The following is an 18856-nucleotide window of genomic DNA, read 5'->3' on the forward strand; positions in this document are numbered from 1 at the left end:
TGCACTTAGTTAATACATGTTTAACACTTAGTTTATGCCTGGAATGCACATATACATGTATTTATGTAATGCAAGAACATATTATGAATGAAATGATTTAAAAGATATATGCATATGAGACATGTATTAGGTGCCCTAAGCCTTGACTCAACTTAAACTAGAATCTAGTCTAAGCATAGTACCAAATAAAGACTTAAGCACGTTGATTTGTTGGTGATCTTCAAGCTCTTTTAGGCACAAGTTGTCCTCATCAAAACCATAACATTCAAGGAGAGCTTTTCAAAGTGTTCCTCTTGACATGCACACTTTCACTAAGTTCCTTTAAGCACGTGTCTTAATTCATGACATAACTCACCATCAAGTCTTTCACGCCTCGTATGAATGTGAACATATGATTCCATTTTTCTTGATTCTTCATGGTCAAGAAGTGTGGCATATGAGCACACGGTCTTGGCTTGCTCTTGACTTGCATTAGATTCCAATTCATAAAGACTTTCCCATGTGTATTTGAGCTTCACGGCTGAACAAGAACTAATGAGTCCCAATGGACTCAACATAATTTAAACACGCTTAAAACACTCATCAATACATGGCAGCTACATTCCCTCCATCATTTAACTATGGGGTTACAATTTGATGGCCCTTTTACCCATGAATTCAAGGCTTATTTGAAATTCAAATTAAATAAGAAAAAGGCTGAATTAATTTAAATGGCATGTGTGAATGGTGTGCCAAAAATACCCATGGGCCTCACTTACTTATTGAACCAACTTGGCCAAATAATGGTCTAGCCAAGGTTCCATGCCCTGCTGGCCAGGTGATGCGCCCAACATCAGGCTTGTGCTCAAGTCATGCCCAACTAGTGCATCTGTCTCGGTAAGGCCTGGTCTTGCGCCCAACGCCAGGTTCCATGTGCCCAACGCCTCGGTTAGAGTTGGCTTAGTGCCTCAGTGAGGATTTGGCTCAAGTGTCTCGGTCGGAAATGTCCACGCCTAACATCATGGTCCATGCGCCCAATGCCTTGTTGCATCTGTCCAACATCTTAGTGCATCTATCTAGGCCAGATGGCCCTGCTCTTGGTTGGTTCGGTTAGAAACTTAGTCTGGCCTGATGACTACTTGACTCAATTAGCTTCTTGGCCAATGTTAGATTTTTTGCTCATGCCCATCATGAGGCATCTTATGGACTTGACCCATGGAAATTGGGTCACCCCCTCCCCTTTTTGAAAGGCTTAAACCAAGCTCCACGTGCTTAATATGATCGTTTAACAAGCTTTTTACTTGAAAAAGGATTTGGCAAAGGAAATGTTGATACTACATTATTCATTAAGAAAATAGATCATCATACTTTACTTGTTCAAATTTATGTTGGTGATATTATTTTTTGTTCTACTAATAAGTTATTGTGTAGTGATTTCGGTAAGATGATGCAAGGAGAGTTTGAGATATCCATTATAAGAAAGTTGAACTACTTCCTTGGACTTCAAATCAAACAACTCAAGGATGACATCTTTCTTAGTCAATCCATATATTGCAAGGATCTCTTAAAACTCTTTGAGATGAATGAAAGCAAGCTATTGCCACTCTCATGGGTTCTGGAACATACATCGATACTAATGAACCAGGAAAATGCATAGATATTTCAAAGTATCGAGGTATAATTGGCTCCAGATATTATGTTTAGTGTATGTCTTTGTGCACGTTATCAATCAAAACCTTACTTTCTAAAAAATAATGAAAATTAATAGTAGACTATATAACTCAAATAATAAATGAGAATAAAATATCTATTCATACATGAAATAAGTTATCTTCTTCAGCTACTAAAATTATTATATATCTACTATTTTTTTGAGTTTTTAGAAATATTTTTGTAGAAAATAATAAAATAAGATACATTTCATGATTTTTGTAGAAAATATATTTGTTTTTAGTATAATATCTATGTAATATTATTGTAAATTTTATAAACATTTTTTTGAAAAGTGAATAATAATTAATGATAAATAATACACTGATAATATATAAAATTCAAAATCATACCTAATGCATACGTTTTTTTGTAGTTTAATATAAAATAAGAATGTTTTGAAAATAATGCTATATATTTATAGGAATATATCATAAACAATAAATCGACACCCAACAAAATCCCTTAAATAATCAGTGTCACATCTTTCACCGGCACTAAACTACAGTTACCATCGCCCACCGGTATTCAACTTCTGTTTTGCCGTCGTGTTCTGCTTCTATTCCAACTCCTCCTCACCGCAGGTTTTCTCTTTTACTTTTTCTAATCTGCACTTCATTGTATTTGCACTTTTAGCAGTTTGTGGCTCCTTCCGCCACCCATTGCCCTGTTTCGGCCGCCATAGCCCCATGGCGGTTGCGGATCATGGCATAAATGATGGAAATGGTCAATTTTTGTGTGCAATTCTAGTTTTTTTATGGATTCCCCATAGCGTTAACTTAACTGACTCTTAGTTATCTTTCATTTTCACCCCTCTCTCTCAATTTTCACTCTCTGATTTGGCTCTTTCATTTCACGAGAACCCAGATCCGGTTACCACCTAATGTCATTGTTGTAAATTGGGACCTCTCTGTTTTATTCTTTATTTAATGTTTTCGACTTTTCCGGTTTTCCTTTTTTAGGATTGTTCTGGTTTTAACTTTTCGTTGGGCTGTGTGATTTGTATTTGTTGTGGTCTCTTATAAGAATTTGATAAATTTCATTGAGACTTGTGAAATGTTATTTGCTGTTTTCTGCCTTCCTATAATATTGTCACGCACCTTATACTTACCATTTATTTGAAGTTTTTCGCAATGGTAACATTGTTGCTTAGTGACTATAATGTCACAAGTTCAAATTCTAGAAACAACCTCTTCGCTTGTGAGGCTAAGGCTGCGAACTGGCATGGAAACAAACCTCACACCCCACTAAGTGGGAGCCTTGTGCACTGGGCCGCCCTTTTTAGTTGATATTTTAATTTATCCCGTCATTTGCCAGTCATGCCTTCTGCCATATTTTATGGCATGTTTTTGGCTGACTGGCATGGATGGTGGCCATCTACATTGACAACACTAGTGCTAACACCAAATTCACTGATGTTTGAATTGCAGGGCTCGTTGTGAGTAGCAGTGGCAGCAAGTGACTGTGGGCAATGGCATCGAGCCTGCAGAAGATCGAAGGGGATGAGTCTGTCCTCTTACGGGTCACTCATTCTAATCTAAAGACTTTCATCGCTGACATTCGCTTCTCGTTTCAGGTATAATCTCACCAAATCAACTTTCCTAACTTTTTTATCATTATGCAAAACAAATAGCTAGTTTCAGGTTCTTCACTTTCCCTTTATTTTTCTTCCATGCTTGTAATTTCTGTGACTTCAAAAATGTCTTTCTTTATATGATTTTCCTAATGATAGCTGACGGTGGAAGCCGTGAAAGATAAGCTTTGGAAAAAATGTGGTACTTCTGTGAACTCGATGCACCTTGAGCTATATGATGATGCTCGCAACAAACTTGCTGATCTTAGCGATAATTCCAAACTCCTTGCATTCTATTCGCCTCTAGATGGGTCAGTGATGTTGATTAACTTTTTATCTTTTCTCCCTGTCCATGTATATTTTTATGATCATGTAATTGGTACACAAGGGTCTGTTTATTGAAAGCATAGAAGAAGTGGTTTTAAAGGAACCGAAAAATGATTTTGTTATATAGCTTTTATGTAATTTGGAAGCTAATTTTGCCTTTGGCTATCATTATAAAAATTATAAAGTACGTATAATAATAATAAAAAAGAACTTTCTTATGCAGATTAGGACCTTCTCTTAGAGAAGGTATAAAAATAGAAAACATAGTTTCTCATAAAAGCTCTTTTCAACTTTTTCTATTGCTTCTATATTTTAAAATCTAAGCAAAACAAACATGTAAGAATCAGAAATGAATTTTTATTTAAGAAAAGAAGTGTTTTTTCTTTAAAAGAAACAAAGGCCTAAATATGATATTGGTCCCTGTTCTTTTAAGCTCTAGTCTCTGCATTTTTAGCCAGGTTTGATTTCAGTCCTCGTCGTCAAAAATACTAACTTGGAGGGACTAAATCCTTTTAAAAACACAAGGACTAAAATCAGAGTGTTTTAGGGACTAAAATCAGCACGAGCCATAAATGTAGGGACAAAAAATGAGCTGATTTTAGTCTCCGTATGTTTTTATTTCAAGTATTTAGTTCCTCCGTGTTAGCATATCTTAACTGCTAGGATTAAAATTAAAAATGTTGGGACTAAAAACTAAAAAAAACATATGGACTAATTATGCCTTACTTTGCATTTTCACTTTCTGGTCAGTGTTAACTGAGTCGGGTTAGAGTGGTATTGAGATTTATGGCTGTTGCTCTGCTTACATATCTGGCAGAGTCTTCCTTTTCAAATGGACATTTTAGTTGGTTTATTCTCCTGTGCAGGTTTCGTTTGCATGTTGTAGATCTGGACCCATCATCTGTCACTTCTGGTGGTTGGCTGGAAGATATTTCATTGGTGGAAAAATACAAAATTTCCGATGAAGCCTATAATAAGCTAGAAGGCATGTTCCCCACCCCTTTTGTTTTGTTTAAACTGTCCCTCTTTTAAAACTGTGAATATATGAACAAATATCTGTTTAATGTAATTTTGGCACTGAATAATTAACTAAACCAGTATTTATCTTAATAGACCAAATCAAGTTTTTGTAAATATCAATGTAAATATACTTCAGCAGACAGAACCTACCGTGATACAGCTATCCTAAGAGGGTGTTTAACTTTGACTGTTCTAAGGAAGACAACACCAGAATAATAAAAACTCTTAAAATCAACACAATCAGAATAAAATTATAACTAAAAAAATAAAGATTAAAGTACAGAAATGGAAAGGATGGAAAAGAAAGAAGATGATGGTGAATAGAGCCACACCCAAGGAATGATGATAAGCCGATTTTGGAAGCCACAAGGTGGATTAGACCTTGATAAACCCTTAGTTAGTTCACTCAAGAACCTAATTGAGCACTCTCACAATTCAGAAAAATCTTCAAATATATGTGTTTTCTTGGTTGCCATTTCAGAATCAGGAGGTTACACTATAAAGGCAGTTGTAATCATGTGAAAAGGCACCCCCTAACTTATTACATGTTTAATGTCGTAATCCGAAAAATAAAAAACCAAAAGCCAATCAAGGTGATTAGCTGATAAATACATGTGGTCTTCCGGTTGTGGAACCTTAGACCATTACTACATAGGTTAAACAAAGAGAAAATGAAAAGAGTCCCAAATTCCCATGCAAACTGGGAGAAACACAGACACATTGTGCCTTGGTCCACGACCGTGATTCGTGGCCTGGATTCATGACATGGCCTTGGTGTGGTCCATGGCCATGGTTGGCCAAGTCCCTACTTCGTCCCTACTTCTTCAATGCAATGCACCATCCTTGGTGGTAGCTCCTCTTTGCTTGGGCTGGTTTTCATTAGGGTCGCAATGACTTGTCAAAGGGCTTCCTATGCCCTCTTGGTCCTTGATTTGGTCAGTGACACCCTATGCCTTGGAGCTCTTGATCCAGCTTGTCCTTTTCCATGCTCACAACATACTCTCTAGTTCATACAGCACCATAGAGAAGTTGACCTTTTTCTATTCCCTTGATTTTTAATCAAGTTACTCTTTCTGGTAGTTCTGTTAGTAGGTAGGCAACATTGCTAGCTACCATTGTGTTGGCTCTCTACGACAGTAGCAGAGTACATGGCACTAGATGAGGGTAAAGGATCCTAGCTGCATGGTCTAATAAGTGATTCTGGCTATAAAAGAAAACAGGTTGTGTGATAGTGAGAAAACTATACATTTGACAAAGATTTAGATGTATCAGAGTACTAAGCATATTGATGCTAGATATCGTGTCATAATGGATATTATATCACAGGGTACTGTGGTTGTGTAGAAAATTTCTACTCATGTGCACCCATCATATGTACTCTAAAGCTATTATGGCTAACAAGTTTAGGCCTTGCATGCACACAGCTGGAATTTTAGTAACCAAGAGCCTTGCCTGCACACAGCTGGAATTTTAGTAACCAAGAGTGTCCTTTCAATGGCAACTATGGTGTGCTGAGTTGAATCTTTGTTGATGATGGGGAATAATACAAACAAAGGGGGGGAATTGTTATAAAGGGGCTTGTAATTAAGTTTGGGCATGGCCTGATGTGTAACCATACCTGCAAAATCTGTGGTGAAACTAAGGATTTGGCATGGAGATTAGCAGTGAAACAATGATCATTAAGTTGTATTGGGATTGGGATTCAAGTGTTGATGTTGGTTGACCTATTGCTCTTGCTGGTTCATATACATTAATTTGTCTGTTTCTCTTTTTCCTAGTTGCTATTTTCACTCCTGTGTATAAAAACTCTTCAGACAGATAATGTTTGACTATGTTTTGTTTGTCTTGTGAGCCTTCTATTGTAGAATTTTGTTTCTTTATTTTGATGTTTCATTTTTTTCTTTAAAAAGTTGGTACCTGTCAGCGTTTATTTAGAATCCCTCTAATCAAATAATTACATTTCAAACCAGAAAAGGATAGTATAAATGCTGTCAAAACACCCTCTTATCATTGAAACCTTTTTGTTCAACATGTTTTATTTGAGAAAATATAAATGGGTTTAATCATATTTACTTACAATTGGGTCTGGTTACTTTTATTTCATTCATGTTTTTCATCATGCTGTTTCAGGCACATTTAGAAAATATAAAGAGAAATTGTCTTCTCAAATTCCATCAACTGTTGAGGCAAAGGTAGGCATTTCCTTGTTTTATTTAGTTTAGTCTGTTGTTTTAGCCCTCTCTAAGTTCACGTACAAGCATAGAAGTTATCAATTACATTAGAGATTCTTGTGATATTATTTAATATGGGCCTATGTGCTGGCTTCCATTAACAATTGTACACATTAATTGTGGCATTCATTACTTAGATACCGGACACCTACATGGAAGATCTCTGTGCTAATATCAAGGTTTGTCAATTATCATGCCTAAGCTTCTTTCTTCTTTCCGTATTTACTAATGTTAAGAGTTGTTTTGTAGTTTTGTTTCCTGCGTTCCTAGTATAGCTGTTGAAATTGTAGGGTTTAATAAGCTATTGTCAAAACAATAAATTCTCGAAATAGCAAGAACAAACAAAGTTTTGGGGATTTCTGAAATCTGAAAGAGGTTCCTATCAGAAACTGTTACATTGTCATTTTGCTGTCTATTCCGGGCTTTGGGTTTTTCATCTTTTTCCCTTTTAAGAGTGGAAGAAGAGGAAGGTGGCAATTAATTAGTTTGGTTTTCGATTCAAAAGGAAAAAAAGGTTCAGATAATGAGTATGGCTGTGAGGAAATGGGTGGGTTAACCTTACAAACTATCAATGGCATATTACTATTTTGATCATGTTATTCATGGTGATCCAAATATGGAATGCCTATACCAAATATCCTAATATGAATTGCAATTTTTCAAGAAGAAAATTTGATATAAGTTCTATTATTTAAATGTGATTCTAGTTACATAAAACATGGGTAGTCACTTAATGATATAATATCACCTGTTTGAGCTAATAAGGCTCTAGCCTAAGTTTCTTGAATATTTGGATGAAATTTAATGGTAAGTATTTGTCAGATACCTTAAATCACGTGTTACCCTTCCAATATCTTAATCATGATTCACGTAACTTTGTGGTTTTGTATTGTTGAAAAAGTGATGTATTTTGCATTTTCTTGTTCATAGTATCCTGATGTCTATCAATCTATCATATCATCTAGTTCTGTGAATCTAAACTTTTTTATTTTATTTTGTATATTGTTACCATACTCTCTATTGTCCAAAATATGAAGGCGGGATCTAGATGCGAGGTTGAACCTGGAGCAAAACGGGGTGTTGTAAAATTTGTTGGTCGGGCAGAGGCACTGGGTCCTGGTTTCTGGGTTGGAGTACAATATGATGAACCATTGGGCAAACATGATGGCATGTAAGTAAAATTGCTATATTCATATATGACATGCAAATCAGTTTACTTTTTTTTTTAGATAAGAAAAATTGTATTATACATAGCATAAGAATTGCCCACCCAATACAAGAGGAGATCAATAATTGATCATTTTACAAGCTAAGTGAAACACTACTTTGGATCAATATACCAATTTGCAAAAGTCAAAGAAGATGAAGTTACAAAAGAAAATAACCAAATTCAAGATCTAGTTTGAACCTTATCCATTACATGAATATAGTTCACTTCTTTCTCCATAAAAGATACCCTGACCACACATAAAATCATAACAACCTCCACAATTTAGCAACTTTAGAGTCAACAAAAGAGTCATGAAAATTACAACAATCACCAATAGTAGGAGGTTGAGCTTGAATTTGTAACCAGGAGTAGAAACATTTCCACACATCTGCAACAAAGTCACAAGAGCTGAATAAATGATAAATTATTGCAAAGCACACAAATCAGTTTACTTAATACCTGACTAACCTATTATCTTGATTACCTTTATTATATTTTTTTGCGTCTAGAAACTTGACAAATTATGCATGCTTAGGCATATCTTCAAATTTCCCTTGGGTTATGTTACAGGGTCAAAGGTGTACGCTACTTTGAGTGCCCTCCATCACACGGTGGAATGGTTAGGCCAGAGAAAGTGAAGGTTTGTCACAGTCCTTTTAATATTTGAATGTTTCACTGCTCATGGTGGCTCTTTTTTCCATGATAAAAGAAGAAATTCAAAAGGATTGAGAATAAACTACCAAATGGCTGGAGGTAACTGAAACCTAAAAGTTTGTTTATACCTCTCACGCTCAGGATAATTTTAAAATGGCTAGACCTAACTCAACCCAAAACTGTTAAAACTAAGACCACTTTCCTATGCATATACAATGCACAAAGCAAAAGGGAAACAATATGCACATTAAGTGCAGTAGCAGAAAATAGAGGAAAAATGAAAAGAAGATATGTTTGAGAGAAATGTGTATCACCAAGAAGAATGAACTAAGTTGTATTGAAAATGTATTGAATATCAATTACAACAATATACATCTTTGAAATTCTAAGTGCTATTAAAGCTTTCAAATTCCAACTAACTCTAACTAACTTTCTATGCTAGGAAACAAACTAATAGACTAAAGTATCCCAAACTTCTAGTGGTGGAGGTTTTCTTATTTTTTGTTATTCCTAAACTTCTACTAGTAAAAGTTTCCTCATTTTTTATTATTAATGTTGAAATTACATTATTATAAATATTGACTGGGCCATATTCCCAGATGTTGGACTTATCTTAATAGATAATAAATCTCACTTAAATATAATAATAAAAGATAAAACAATAAGGAAACAAGAGAATATCATTGAAGTAAAGCTGCCAGATCCCTCAGCATGTAATGAAACATCATAATAAATGACAACTTGGATGTGCATGAGTGGAAGGATTTTGTATTGTATGGATTTTTTTGAGCATTTGTCAATCCTTGCATTTAGGTAAATGCTGGTGGCCCTTAATTGTTTCTAATGGTGTAAATTAAATTCTCATTTCTTGAGACATTTGAGCAACTAAGGTTAAGTTTTTTTAGGGAAAAGGAAGGAAATGGATGACTTTGGACATAGTTTCCCGTGTAAAAGTATCTAGATATCTTTAGTAAAATGTTATAATTACATTCTTGTCATTTTCTTATTATTAATTAGAATTTTAAAGGAAGGGGAAAACAATATTCTTGCATTATATTACTTTATACTTCCCCATATAAATTTTACACTCCCAAAACAAAGAAAATGTTGATGTTCTGCTTAATTTGACTTCACTTCTCCTTAGTTCCTCCTCCTTGCCCCTTCAATTGCCCTCATAACTTTCACACATAACGGAATAGTTGATCAGCAACAACAGTTAATTGCTGCAATAAAACTCTAGCCTCCATAATAAAATAAAAATGGAAAACAGCAAAAATATTAAATCATTTTTAGTAAAACATTTCTTTAATTTCATATTAAATAACATTAGTAAAAAAATAATAGATAAAGAATGATAAATGATAAAATGGAAACTGTTGAACTGTAAATAAATGATGATGTATGTAAAAAATATATATTAACAATGCATAGATATTAAATTCAAAATAATATCAATTTTATTATCTAAATTTATAATCTTTTCAGGTTGGTGACTACCCTGAACGAGATCTATTTGAAGATGATGAAATATGAGTTTTTATTCGAGGATGCTGCTTTCAGTATGCAAGTTTCTCTGATAGATTTCCTATTGTACAAGTCGAACATTAATTTAGGCAACTTACATTTTTTGGCATTTTAAGTCAGAGGATATGTGAAGTTGAAAAAAGGGTTCGGTTGCGGTTTCTAGATTGTTGTGTTTTTTTTTAGTATGTAGAAAGAAAGCAGCACACCTTGTGGAAAAAAATATTAAAAAACTCGTTTTCATTAGATGACTCTCTCTCTCTCAATGTTTATTGATAGTACAGCTTGAGGAATATATTGAAGAAGAAAAAACATGGCAACTGCCCCTGAATTTTCTCTGTAGTAACTATCCATTTCTTCGACTTTACCTGTTTAGTCATCAAATTTAAAAAATCTAAAATAGTCCATAAAAATATTAAATATGGGTCAAAGTAGTCTATATTCAATGTTATAAAACATGCTAAAAAATATTAGTTTGATGCACATTTGAAATTTTTATAAATTATTTTCGATTTTCAATTTTTGAAGAACCAAACTGATAAAATCAAAAAAATATGAATGACTGAAATGAAGATTTTCTTGATTCAAATAATGACCGTCCCAATAATGGTAACAAATAAGGTGAGAAGGCAACGCATAAAATTCATTTGTTATTTAATGCTTTTGGTACCGTTATATACTACTGCAGATTCACCATGTCATAATGTTGAGCTACTTTTTTTTTACTTATTTCATATTAGCAAAAAAATAGTTTTTTTTAATTAATTTAATTAGGAATTCCCTTCACAAAAGATGTCACCATTCTAATTATATCCTCTTATTTTCGATTATAATTGCTCTTTCTGAATATTCACCCAATCCCACAATTGCTGGCAAGCTCTGATCATGTGCTTCGCCCTAGCACCACACACTGGCTTCCTTAGGTCCTTCTAGAATGTGGTCTTTGCTTAGGACTCAATTTCTGATTTCATAGGTTGTGTTCGTATAATCCAAACATTAGGTTTGTGTCTGCTATAAATCGTGATTGCTCGAAAAAAATTAAGTAAATTAAAAATTTAATTATTAAATATTTTTACTGACTAATTATAATTGATCACACATAGAGTAACACATATTGTGAAATAAAAGATGTGATTCTCTCTTAGAATAATGTAATTTTTTTTACATTATATCAGTTAAACATTTACAATTTATATTTAATTACTATTAACTTTTAAATATAGGTAATACAAATATATATGTATTGATAATGTAAATATTTTATATCATCTTCCATTTAAACCATCATGGTCAATATAAATCAGATAGTATAATGATTGCGGATAAATCTTTACACTAACAATGTAAATACTTTACATACTTTCTTCAAAGAGAAAAACATATATACTAGTATTTAAGACTATTTTATATTATTATCTATATATTATATTTAATTATCATTGATTTTTAATTATAAATATATAAATTATAAAAATGAATTCACTGCATATAAATCCTTACTGCATATATTTTATACACATCTTCAAATTCTAAGCCAGTATGTAATTTTTTAGATTGGGTATTTGGTTTTTATTTCCAAAATTATACTTGGCACCATAAGTAATTTTTGAAATTGTAAACATTAACTTATGTCGTTGTAATTAAATTTTATAGTCCGGAAAAGATGTTGTCTTTATTAATTTAGTCTTCCTTTATATAATTTATCATCTTATTCCTTAATATTTCAAATACCCAATTATTTTGGTCCCTGAATTCACTAAAAAGACTAATGATTTTTACTTTTTTTAAGTGAATAGATTATTAGATTTAAATGATAACACTTTCAGTTGTTAAAATATAAATGAGAAATTAACATTGAAAATTAAGTCTATTATCCTTGATGTGTTGAATGATTAATTTTTTAGTATAAAAAAATATGTATTTTGTTTTCTAAAACATGTTCATGCCCCTTATTAGATTTTCCTTATTCTCCTCCGCTTTGTTCTATCTCACGCGTCATGTCTTCCCCTTTTCCTGCTTATACTTGGCGAACACACTTATAGGAGTGTAAGCGGCTCTGGTTTAAATCGTGAAACTGATAAAATCAAATTGTAAAATATTGTTCGATTCAGTTTTACGGTTCGGTTCAGTTATTTTGTTAACGAACCATTTATGGTTTATGATTTTAGAAATTTAGGAACCGTTGGAATCGAACCGCATATTAAATAAATATATACTAGAGAATAATATTTTATTGTTGCTTAAATTCTTCAACTAATTTTGTGGTTTAAATTATCAATTTTGTATGAATTATAGTATTATGTATATTACTAAATTGTTATTATGTTAATATTATATATATTATTACTTAATATATTTTTTTCCACTGTCTTGATGATTTGTAACATACATATCTTCCAACTTTGTAGTATTGAGTTTGAAATTATATATCATATATTGCTATACACATATGTATTGTTGTATGTATTACTAATTGTTAATTGTAATGTTATATATGTAACTATTATATATTTTACTAATTGATATATGTTACTAATTAATTATGGATTGTATTATTATGTATGTAATCATTAGTTTTTTCTTCATAAATTACATAATTGTTATATATGTTACTAACAAACAATTATGAGTTTCAATTTTTTTACTCATCTATGTATGATTCATAATTTTTGATAATAATAGTAGTAGTGTTTTTCATTTTATGAACAAACAATATCTCTTGTAATATATTTTGAACTTTCAATTGATGCAAGTTTTCTATAAAAAATAATAGCAAAAACAGTGGAACTGAACTGAACCATTCAAGAGCGGTTCGGTTCAGTTCCTATAGTTAAATTTGCGGTTAGTTAAGCGGAATCAAATCATGTTTTGGGTTCGGTTCGATTACTGAAATACACTAAGAACCAAACTGAACCAAACTGAGCCGAACTTTTACACCCCTATGCACTTGCATCCATATCCGTGAACCATCGCTAACATACCCATGACCTCAAGTTTCAACCCACCAGACAACTTGTGAAGCAAAGTTATCACATGACAACAATGTTTTAGCTTAGGGTGGGCAAAGGTCGAGTTAGGTCGGGTAAGGTTTTAGAGTACTCGACCCTAAATATTGGTAGAATCATTTTTTGAATATGGACCTAGTATTAGACCTGAAGCTAACTCGAACCAAAACATTGACTGGGTCAACCTTCAAACTCGAATCCAACCATAGACCCGATTAAATATAATACATACCTCTTTTAGAGAAAGTTTTCTCAATATTTTACTTATTATTAGGGTAGTTAAGTTTCACTTAATGTATCTGGAATTCTTTGTAGTATAGGTTCATTAATGTACCTGGCCCATATTACTACTAGATTATTCCATTATTTGTTTATGCTCTTATAAATAAATAGCATGTGGCTATTGCCTTAATAACAATAATATAAATACTTTTCAGATTCATTATCTCTCTCTAACGTTCTCTTCTTGATAAGTGTGGAATTATGTTGTATTTGCATTGTATTTAACTTGCATTCTAGGACATAATTAGGACTTTAGGATTGTTTTTAGCTTTTATTTATCTGTTTGGATTGACCGAGTGTTTTTTGCTATGGTGTGTAGGATGGATGGGTTGAAGTTAAAAAGAGTAGAGATTGGTCAATTGGAAGTCAGTGTTAAGGCAATGTGAAAACCAATTGAAGGACCAAAAGAAGTCATTTTGGAGCCTAGATCGAAGAGAAACAACTTGAAGTGAAGGCACCACACACACCTGGATCATGCTTGGGACCATGGCCGTGTTTCACCACCCACGTGCCGTGTTTCACCATTCACGACATGCATCGCTGATTTTGAGCTCAAACTGTGTCTCAGGCCGTGTTCCACCACCCACGGGCCGCCTTCTAGGCCGTGTCCACCACCCATGGCTGTGGGTCACCCAGAATGCTGAAAACCACCCTTTGGAGGCTCCAATCCGCTGCTAGGCTGTGTCCCATACTCATGGTCGTGGATGACAGATTTTGTTCCTATTTTTATGATTTTTAGATTTGTTTTCATGTGCTTAGCCTAATCTTTTATAATTAGGATAAATTAGGGTTTTCCCCTTGTATTGAACACATTTTTACATTACAATTCTCTAATTTATAATTTGGTATTCTCATCTTCATCATGAGTGAGTAATTCCTTTTTCTTCTGGGATTGGAGCTACACCCTTTTACATTCAATAAACACTTGTTCTTACTTCTATTTCATTGAGTGTTGTGATTTGAATCATGAAACTGAGTTTTATTCGTGTGAGTTGTCTGGCTATCAAATTACACCTCTTAGATATATTGAGGAAGGACCGAGAGGTGAACCCAACTATCCGATCATTAAGTTATTCAAAATAGAATCACAATTCATGAGAGTAGTCTTAGGATTCTCGGGGCTTTCTGGAATTCACCTTGAGTTGCTACAGAGTGATTGAATAGAAAGATCCAAGTATATGATCGATTGATAACTGTACCATGAGAGTATATATGACTTCAATTGAGCATATATGTCTTAGCTCGAGAGAGGATGACCCATATCAAAGAGCAATTCACCCTAACAACTTAAAGTTCATGAAAAAGAGCAAAACAAGGATTTGCGAGTGTAAAAGTGGTAACCCTTATCCTGAGAACTCTTCCTAAGTTAGATTCGATCTTTTTTTTTACTAATTACATAATTATTATTGTCAATTGTTCATTTTTTTCTAAATTCAATTTTAAGTCCTATTTGAATTAACTATAATTTAATTGTTATAATTAAAGGAATTTTTCAGTCCTCGTGGGATCGATATTTATTACTTAACGACATAATCGTGCACTTGCGATTTTCCCTATCAAGGTTTTGGCACCATTGTTGGGGACAGTGTAAAAAAAAATTTGATTCTCAATTAATTCATTACTTTACTCTAGTGTATTACGCGTTTTCCTTTTTCTTGTACCTCTACAGGTTGGTCATTTGTTTTTTGGAAAGTTCGAATTAATACTCAGAGCCAGAAAGGACTTTCCATCGAAGAAGAGGAAACAAAGAGAAAGACTAAGAGAAAGATGTGCGTGTGTACAAACAATGGTTGAATGAGATGGAAAACCTATTTGCGACTATGCAGCCCCTAATACTCGTAGTTCACATCCTGGAATAATTCGACCAACAATTGCGGCAGATAACTTTTCTTTGACATATGCTATGATCGAAATGGTGATGCGAAACCAGTTTGGAGGAGGAGCTCATTAAGATTTGAATGCCCATATTGATCAGTTCTTGGAATTTTGAGACTATAAGGATCCATGAGGCTTCTGAAGATGTCATTCGTCTTGCATGTTCCCATATTCCCTTCGAGACTGAGCTAAGACGTGGCTAAGGAACCAAAATGCTGAAACTCAAGCAACATGATGAATTTGGAGGAAGCTTTTCTCAACAAATACTCCCATTTTCCAAAACTGTGCATTATAGGCACCTCATCCAAAACTTTAGTCAAAAGGATAGGGAGTCAATTGCTTAAGCCTAGGAAAGATTAAATGATTTGACTGAAGTTTGCCATCATCATGGTATTCCACCTTGGATGTTGGTTTAGAACTTCTACAGTGGGCTAGACTTTTCATCACAACAACTGCTGAACTTTTCAGAAGGTGGTGCCTTCTTGTGCAAAACAATTGATACTACTTTAAATATCATAGAGAATGTGGTTTTTGTTGGGTATGATCAGAATATAAACACACCTAGAAGGGGGTGAATAGGTGCAGTGAAATCTACTTTAATTGATTATTGACAGCTACGTCTTAATCAATTAATAACTATTTTAACCGCTTATCCTAACAGTTAGGTTTCTTGAAAACAGAATCTTTTCAACAGAAAACTCAAACAATTCAATCTTTACTCACGTATACAGCTTAATCAGATTATGAACAACTAATCTAACACAATTAAGCTATTCAAGACTCAATGTCAAATGCAAAAACTTTAAAAGTAAAAGAGATAAGGGAAGAGAAACAAGAACAACAAATTTTTGTCCTGGTTCATTTGCGGGTCCACTTGCAAACTACATTCTAGCCTCCCGTCTGATATGAGAGATTTTTCTTCACTAAGAAATGAAGTAATATTCAATTACAAGCACGCTTCCAATTACACTTTCACACAAGCTTCCTTCTTAGATCTAGAGCCAAGCTACACGGTTTGACTTCCGACACGCCTCTTTCGGATACTCCACAACTACTTGTTGTCTAGCCCCAGTCAATTATTGCTCTCAACTAAGACCTTTGTGAAATGGTGAAGACTCTACAACCTAACCTCATATAGGAAAATTTTCTTCTAAACTCCTTAAATTTGTTGTCTCTACACTTTTTCAAGTTACAAGCACCTAAATGTGCCAATATATAGGTCATTTTAAATGGGTTGAGAAAGGTACTAACTATGTAGGACCCAAAGAATATTGGGTACCTAATAAAACTTAAATTGTTTTGTAGAAAAATTTGAATGCCGCCTGCAACTTATGGTACTTGGATAACGGTTGCTCAAAACACATGACGAACGATAGAAAGAAGTTCTTTGTCCTTACTCCAAGGGACAAAGGATATATCACTTATGGTGATAACAACAAGGGAAAAATTCTTGGAGTTGGTAGAATCGGCAAACCACCCTCAACAACTATATAAGGTGTACTATATGTTGAAGGATTCAATCACAACCTTCTGAGCATAAGTCAATCATGTGACAAAGGCTTCCATGTGGCATTCTACCCAGATAAGTGCATCATTGAAAGTAAGAACTCTCAAAACTCTAAACTTGTTGGTAAAAGGATAAACAATATATATATATATGATTGACATAGATTCATCTTTACCGATATCATTTTTAGTTGCAAATGATAATCATGATGCATGGTTGTGGCATAGGAGAATGGCTCATATACGTATGGACCATTTGAATAAACTTATTAAGAAAGACTTAGTTGTTGGTTAACCTAAAATGAAATTTGTTAAAGACAAACTATATAGTGCTTGTCAAATGGGTAAACAAACAAAAACTTCTTTTAACCCTAAGCATATGGTTTCTTCTGACAGACCATTGCAGTTACTACACATGGACTTATTTGCCCCTCAAGGACAAAAAGTTATGGTGTAACTACTATGCTCTTGTTATAGTAGACGTCTTGTTATAGTAGATGATTTTTCAAGATACACTTGGACACTATTCTTAGTTCATAATAATGATGCATTCAAAGCGTTTAGCGTTTAGCTAAAAGATTCCAAAATGAAAATCACTAAAAATCGTTGCTATAAGAAGTGATCATGGGGGAGAATTTCAAAACTCTTTTTTTGAAGAGTTCTGTGATGATCTTGGCATCAGTCACAATTTTTTCGCTCCTAGAACACCACAACAAAATGTGTTATAGAAAGAAAGAATCGGTCCTTAGAAGAAATGACTCGTACAATATTGAATGAAGCTAACCTCCCAAAATATTTCTAGGCTGATGCAGTAAGTACTGCATGTTATGTTTCAAACCGAGTTTTTATAAGACCAATTCTTAAGAAAACCCCTTATGAACTCTTCAAAGGTGGAAAACCAAACATTTCTTATTTGCATGTATTTGGTTGTAAATACTTTGTTTTGAATAATGGTAAGGATAACATATGCAAATTTGATGCAAAAGCTGATGAAGACATCTTCCTAGGGTACTCCCTTACGAGTAAAGCTTATAGAGTTTTTAATAAAAGAACTCTAGCCATGGAAGAATCCATTCATGCATCTTTTGATGAAACCAATCCTGAAATAAAGGATGGGTTAACTCCTGATGGGGAGGAATTGCCAAGTTCATCCTCAAATGAAATTTCTATTATTGAACCTACAACTGATACTGAGCAATTGAAAATGAATGATAACCTACCATCCCAAGAGGAGCATATTCATACAAATTGACTAAAAGAATGGAGAACTCATCGAGATCATCCTATTGAATACATTATTACTGAATTAAATACGGGTATCACTACCCGACGAATGCTTGATAAAGCATGTCTAAACTTGGCCTTCGTCTCTCAAATAGAGCCCTCCAAGATTGATGAAGCAATCAAGGATGAACACTAGATTCTTGCTATGCAAGAAGAATTAAACCAATTTGAGAGAAATGAAGTTTGGGGGCTTATTCCTAGACCGAAAAACAGGTATGTTATTGGAACTCGGTGGGTATTTCGTAATAAATCTGATGAAAATGGTATTATTGTTAGAAATAAAGCTAGACTAGTAGCCCAAGGATACAATCAGGAAGAAGGTATAGATTTTGATGAATCCTTCCCTCTGGTTGTTAGACTTGAAGCTATTAGGCTATTGCTTGCATATTCTTGTTCTCTTAATTTTCAGCTTTATCCAATGGACGTCAAGAGCGCATTTCTCAATGGCTATATTCAAGAAGAGGTATTGGACGTAAATAGTGCTTTTCTCAACGGCTACATTCAATAAGAAGTGTTTGTTGAACAACCTCCTAGTTTTAAAGATTAAAAACATCCTTCTTATGTGTACAAATTAAAGATATCTCTATATGGCTTAAAGCAAGCTCCTCGTGCATGGTATAATCGTCTAACTAAATTTCTACTTGAAAAAGGTTTCAACAAAGGAAAGGCTGACACTACA

The 18856-nt window shown here is 33.7% G+C and overlaps 1 protein-coding gene and 1 long non-coding RNA gene across 2 annotated transcripts; both read left to right on the plus strand.

Moving 5' to 3' along the window:
• On the plus strand, positions 2147-10440 carry LOC109336693 (tubulin-folding cofactor B). Its single transcript, XM_019573449.1, has 9 exons — positions 2147-2273; positions 3120-3265; positions 3422-3573; positions 4456-4574; positions 6740-6801; positions 6978-7019; positions 7878-8011; positions 8621-8690; positions 10190-10440. Exons 2-9 carry the CDS (start codon positions 3161-3163, stop codon positions 10235-10237), a joined length of 732 nt encoding a protein of 243 aa, XP_019428994.1. The 5' UTR covers positions 2147-2273; positions 3120-3160; the 3' UTR covers positions 10238-10440.
• Positions 8703-8879, plus strand: LOC109336695. The gene is made up of 2 exons (XR_002106377.1): positions 8703-8803; positions 8846-8879. It is a non-coding gene; the product is annotated as an uncharacterized LOC109336695 (long non-coding RNA).

Source organism: Lupinus angustifolius, chromosome LG20 (assembly GCF_001865875.1).
Source record: "Lupinus angustifolius cultivar Tanjil chromosome LG20, LupAngTanjil_v1.0, whole genome shotgun sequence".
Taxonomy (NCBI): Eukaryota; Viridiplantae; Streptophyta; class Magnoliopsida; order Fabales; family Fabaceae; genus Lupinus; species Lupinus angustifolius.

Bases quoted from the DNA above. Each gene is read 5' to 3' on its own strand.
- LOC109336693 (XM_019573449.1), top strand. From the start codon at position 3,161: ATGGCATCGAGCCTGCAGAAGATCGAAGGGGATGAGTCTGTCCTCTTA. The intron at 3,574-4,455 runs GTCAGTGATGTT...TCTCCTGTGCAG, and splicing joins TTCTATTCGCCTCTAGATGG to GTTTCGTTTGCATGTTGTAG. The intron at 4,575-6,739 runs GCATGTTCCCCA...ATGCTGTTTCAG, and splicing joins AGCCTATAATAAGCTAGAAG to GCACATTTAGAAAATATAAA.